The sequence below is a fragment of the Aotus nancymaae genome, unplaced genomic scaffold (genome assembly GCF_030222135.1).
Source record: "Aotus nancymaae isolate 86718 unplaced genomic scaffold, 86718_ANA_hifiasm-v0.15.2.pri h1tg000008l, whole genome shotgun sequence".
Lineage (NCBI taxonomy): Eukaryota > Metazoa > Chordata > Mammalia > Primates > Aotidae > Aotus > Aotus nancymaae.
This window is the reverse complement of record NW_026988419.1, coordinates 65,002,064-65,008,063: the sequence shown is the minus strand read 5'-3', so window position 1 is coordinate 65,008,063 and position 6,000 is coordinate 65,002,064. Positions and strand designations below refer to the sequence as shown.

Genomic DNA, 6,000 nt, shown 5'->3' with positions numbered 1-6,000 from the left:
TGTCCTCCAGTCTGTAGTGCAATGGCTTGGCTTTGCTCGCTTTTATGCTCTTGTTTTTCAGGCTAGAGTGCCATGGCTTGGCTTGGCAGGCTTTTTTGCTCTTTTGCCTCAGCCTGGAGTGCAACGGCATGACTTGGCTGCCTTTTATGCTCTTGTCCTTCAGGCTGGAATGCAGTGGCTTGGCTTGGTGCAATGGCCTGGCTTGGCTGGCCCTTTTGTCCTTGTCCTGCTGACCTCCGGTGATCCACCCACCTTGGCCTCCCAAAGTGCTGGGATTACAGGCATGAGCCACCATGCCCAGCCATAATTCCTTGCAAGGCAGCCTTTGATCCAACCGCCAAAAGAAAACACTCAGTCAACAGCATCTCAAAACTCAAAAGCCTCTTTATTACTTATCCGTTACTTCTATTAGATTTCTTCATTAAGTTTTAAAAATATATTATCGGAATGGATGAAATAGTATCTATCTATTAATTTGGAAAACCAGCTGGTATCCAAAGTAAAGCCAACAGTCTCAGCAGCTCTTAGATTCTGTCGCCGTAGTATTGAGAAATTGCCATATCTTTTTCCCTTTGGATGAAGAACTGCAGTTTTCCCAAAGAGGTGTATTTGGCAGCATTCTCACGCTCTCGCTGAGCCTTCCTCTTCATGGCCTCACGCTCTGGCCTCTGCTCTTTTGTGATGGGCGTTGACACTACTGGCCCAGAAATGTTGGGTGTCCTCCATGGCCTGGGTTGTAAGCTGAAGTCCTGGATTGGAAATTCATTTTGAGGCTTGGGCAGTGACTGGAGATTGGTCACAGCAGTGGAAACAGGCTCCCGCTGGAGAGAAGACCAAGATGATGTTTTGTAGGGCAGTGGCCTAGAAGCAGCAGACTGAGAGGCAGTAGGAGGCTGGTTAGGGTCGGCTGAACCGCGTTGGGTTGCATTGGTTGAAATTGGCTGAGCTGGTCTGGCAGGACCTGTCAAAGATGTGTTGGTAGAAGCCAGTTGGGACGAACTGCCTGCAGTCGACTGAGCTGAGTTAGTAGAACCAGGTGGAGCAGGGCAAGCCACAGCAGGCCTACGTGAGGCCGGAGGGTGTGGCTGCCGAGAAACAGGTCGAGCTTGAGGTTTGTCCAGGGTTGGAAAGGGCAAAGGTACCAACGTGACCTTTCCAGGTAGTGGCAACTCATGCTGGGATGGAGATGGACACTCTTTTTCAGCACCATCCAGTTTCTGGGCCTTGACTTGAGTTTCCTCCGGGCCTTTGGTCTCACGTCGGGTATCCCGCCATGGTTTGAGAGCTGAGAATGGCCGGGTGTTCTGGGTGTTGCTTGAGCTTCCCAGAGTCTGGGAGGAAGAGAATCCAGTTTTCTTGTCGATCTTTTTCCCCAGTGCATGGAAAACTTGCACAGACTCTAGCATGTGCATGGCTAGGGAGCTTCGTGGCTTTTTGATGGTTTCTTGGCTAAGCTCAGCCTGAATTTTCTTCCGCTTCATATTGGGAATGGTTTGCTTCTCTTCTGCCTTGACTTTGGTCCCTGACTGCTTACTGTCTTCAGATTTCCTGGAGCTGTTCTCTCTGCTCCTTTTGGCCTTCTCCTGCCCAGGCCTCTTAGTTGCGCTGCTCCTGCTGGATGCGGCTTTGTGAGGTTTGTTGCTAGAATACTTGCCCTTGTTCACAGAACCGCCGTCACTGGTGGTAGCACCGCAAGCAGTCACTTCTTCCTCTGCTAGGCTCTCTGGGTTCTTTGGCTGGATTGTGGCCTTGGGAGCACCCTGGATAGGCTCAGCAGCTTTATGCTTGTTCTTCCAGACTTGATCAGAGTGACCCTTTATGACACTTGACTTTTCCTGCACCTGATCTACCCTGATGGCACTGGGATCTCTGGGTTTCTTTGCGGAGGGGCTTTTGAGTTGGTCAAGATCTTGTAAGGAACTGAAGATCGAGGGGAGGTGAGTATTCTTCACCAATGCAGTGACGTCTGCAAAATCACTGCTAGACTCAATCCCATTTTCAAGTATCCCTTGGCCCTCAAGACTCCAGCTGTTCTTTCTCAGATTGGTATTTTCGGAACCAGGCTGCTCCTCTTGGCCAAGAGGATCGATGCAGGACAGAAGCTGGTGAATATCAGGGATTTCTAAAGGAAGCAGTGGAGGATCTTGATTTTCTTTTGGGAACTGGTAGGCATCTAGAGGCATTGACAGGTTGTTTTTAATCTCATCCAAATTCTTATTCCCGGTTCTGTACTGGCTTGGAGCTGGAGACAGCATCAAGAGATTAGTTGGACTCTGGACTGGAGCTATCATTGAAATGTCCCCAAGCTGTGGTGATGGATTACTCTCAAGTAATAACTGGGTGTTTCTGTTACTGCAGGACTTGGAGAAATCTGAAGTTTGTGCCAGACAAAATGCCTGGCTTGGAGATTGCAATCCCAGGGAAGTGTCCATCCCCAGGGAAGTTTCCGTCACTACAAAGGAATCAAGAAAGAAGTCAACCCTTGGTAAGTGAGATGCTCCCCCTACACACCAATGCAGCAATCGGATACCTTTCTAACATGGGTCGGGCATTTCTACTAGCTCTTCTTCAGGACCGTGGACAAGACCCTGCATTAGGGGATAGGCAATGACTTTTCTCTTACCGGTTATCATTTGGTATGATTGTTTCTTGGCTTTTGCTTTCTTTGAATTTCATAGGGTTGTTGTAAGTCAAATAAAAAGTGAAAGTGATTTTTAAATAGGAGATGTTTTCTAAAGCCTCACATTCTCAATTAGGGTAACCCTTTACATCATGCACTAGGGGAGAGAGTGGAGCCCTTCCTCATGAAATATAAAGCAAGCACAGATTCTGAGCCTGTTTGTTTTGGAGAGGGTCTCTGAGCAGAAGGTCTTAAATCCTATTGTAAGTCAAGGAAAATCAGAAGGTCACTGCCAAGATAAGACTTCTGAAGTGCCTTCCGAAGAGACTAAAGTAATACATCAAGGAAGGAAGTTACGGCATCTGATGCAGGGGAACTGATCAGCCAGGGCACTAAAAAGTGTGGTACCTCTTGCGACTCTCTTAAAGGTGGCATAGATGGCCATTATAGTGTTCCACTTTCCCGCTCAGAAGGTGTTCTTAGATAGAGTCTGAAAATGGAGAGCAATGCCCAAGAATAGTGGTTAAAGTCTCAGGACTTAAATTCTGCCTATCCTTGGACTTACCACTCAGCTATAAATTTGACCCTCCCTTTCAATGCTGCATTTATTCTTCTCCTTTCTTGTTGTTTGTACTCACCTTGAAAACTGGTTTCTGTGATGGGTTGAGCAGACACAGAGTGATACATCGCAGAAGTGGAGACTGTTGGTAGAACAATTGTGGGCTGAACCTCCTTTAGCACCATCACCATTTCTGGTGGATGGGCAGAGGCCCTATTTCCTGTAGATGACACAGAGCCATGGGATTGCAGCCAGGGGCCAAGTTCTCCAGAGAGTTGAGGCCCCAGTATGCCTGGATTATAGTAATAGACCTGGCTGCTTCCTTTCTGGTAGGGAAGTGACAGGCTATGGCCCTGCTGATTTGGAATTTGAGATTTTATCCCCTGAACAAGGCTGTCAGATAGTGTTGGATACAGAGAGACCATAATATTGGCATCTGAAGTTTTATGCTGGGCTGTCATAGGCATAGAAGAGACAGCTGTGTTCTGGTCAATGACAGTCACAGTGAAGTCCCTGAGTGAGGATGACTTCTTTGCTGTGCTCGCTGTAATGTCCCACTCAAAAACACCTGGGTAAGAGGCAGCTGAAGTAGAGCTGTGGGTCTGGCCACTAACCCCAGACAACATAGCTGTCCTAGAATGTTGGCAAAGGTAGGCACTGCCCGTGAGTGGCTGGAAACAGGTGCCAGAGGCTGATGGCAGTAGCCATGCTGAGCCAACAGTTGGAACAGAGGCTCTGGAGAAGTTGGAGATGCTTCCTGTTAAGGAAACCTCACTGCTCTCCACAGGAAGAGAGAGCTGCAGATAATTTGCTCTTCCACGTAAAGAAGTATTTTGGAAATCTCCTGCAGGAAAGAAGAGAGAGATGAACAAACTAGTGAGATTGAGAAAATTTCACCTTATTTGAAGAACAGCATTATCTTAAGGTCGTTGCAATCAGGAAGCCTCTAATACCGACACTCACTGAGATACCAAAAGCCAAACACTTGATGATGGCCATGAGTGCTGAAGCAGTTTGTTCTGATGAACTTCCTTTGTGTCCAATATGGGCACAGATGTGCAGAAGACCCAAGAGGTCTGGGTTCGTACATTATTTCCTAGGCTAGAAGCAACCTTCTCCCTTCCCTGTCTTTCCCTTGAATCTGGGTGAGTATTGACTCCTAACTATTTCCTAGAATTGGAGCATTTTAGAACTGGGAGGTCCTTAGAAAGGGACCTTATTTTATGAGTAACTGAGGCTGAGAGAGGTCAGATTGACCTGTTTAAGTTTTACCATTATGTTAATATCATTACCGTGACTTCCTTGCTAGGACTCTTTTCTCTGAGCACAGACCAGAAACCAGGAGAAATAGAACTTTTCATATGGCAATTTGGGCCTACTAGAATACAGTACAGCTATCAGTTTTATAATCCTTACTGTCACATTTTGCTTCTACAGGTCGTGTGACATTTCCTAGCATATACCTTTAAGCCAGGCCATTGGTAAATCAGAAGCGTCGTTCTTTGCCCTCTTCAAGCCTGGCCTTTTATCCTAAGTCAAAATCCTACCTAATAGTTTGAGGAGAAATGGTTTCGTGTGTGTGTGTTTGTTTGTTTCTTTTTTGACGGAGTCTTACTCTGTCACCCAGGTTGGAGTGCAGTGGCTTGACCTCAGCTCACTGCAACCTCTGCCTCCTGGGCTCAAGCAATTCTCGTGCCTCAGCCTCCCGAGGAGCTGGGATTATAGACGCGCACCACTGCACATGGCTGAGTTTTTGTATTTTTAATAGAGACAGGGCTTCATTCTGTTTGCCAGGCTGGTCTCGAACTCCTGACATCAAGTGATCTGCCCGCCTTGGCCTCCCAGAGTACTGGGATTATGAGGTGAGCCACCGTGTTCGGCCTGGAAGCATCATTTCTAAAACATATTTCTAAAATGTTTATATTAAAAACCGTCAAGTGTCATCTATGTTGAAAAGGGCAACAGAAAAAAAACCACTGAATGTGACTTCTGATAAGCTGCTTTTCCTAGGGATACTCTATTCTAGCCTGTTTCCTTCGTAGTTTCTTGATCTAAGCGTTTGCTAAAACCAACTTCATTTTGCCCTATTTGGAATAGATTTCACTCTGTTGTCTTTGTGCTTTTCTTCTAAAATTTAAAATACCTTATTTTCTCTTGAAATCATCGTGTCATTCTCCAGAGCATATCCCAAGGCTAAGTGTAGGGGACCTGGCCCTTCAGCTTTCATTTAAAATCCCAAATTCCTACCCTAGAATAGCTGCCTCCTTATAACCCAGTACTCTTCATTTTCTCTTTCCATCTAGCTCAGAGAGGAATCTCCAGAGCATGACTATTACTTTTGTTTGTTTGTTTGTTTGAGACAGGGTCTCGCCTTGTCACACAGGCTGAAGACCAGCGGTGTGAACATGGCTCACTGCAGATTCAATCTCCTGGGCTCAAAACAGTCAACTGACCCTCCCACCTCGGCCTCCTGAGTACCTGGCGTGCCCCCACACCTGGCCGATTTTTAAAAAATATTTGTAGAGCTGGAGTCTTGCAATGTTGCCCAGACTGGTCTCGAATTCCTAGGCTGAAGCGATTCTTCCATCTCGGCCTCCCAAAGCACTGAGATTACAGGCGGGAGCTACCATGCCCAGCTGAATATTAAAAACATCACTACACATCAGTAAATATAAAATAGAAAAGTTGAAATATTAGTGAGGGAGATGTCCTCCCAAAGCGCTGAGATTACAGGTGTGAGCCACTGTGCCTGGCTGAATATTTCAAACATCACTAAATTTAAAATAGTGAAGTTGAAATATCAGTGGAGGGAGACTGTTAG

General features: G+C 46.4%; 1 protein-coding gene across 1 annotated transcript in view; it reads right to left on the bottom strand.

Annotated features, from left to right (window-relative positions):
• Positions 1-524: 524 nt before the first annotated feature.
• Positions 525-6,000, bottom strand: part of LOC135273593 (uncharacterized protein C2orf78-like) — a 132,764-nt gene continuing 127,288 nt past the window's right edge. Inside the window, exons 8-9 of the mRNA XM_064372782.1 lie at positions 3,259-4,023; positions 525-2,452 (exon numbers count right to left, since the gene is read on the bottom strand). Coding sequence (XP_064228852.1) covers positions 525-2,452; positions 3,259-4,023 — 2,693 coding nt within the window. The remainder of the gene's footprint in view (positions 2,453-3,258; positions 4,024-6,000) is intronic.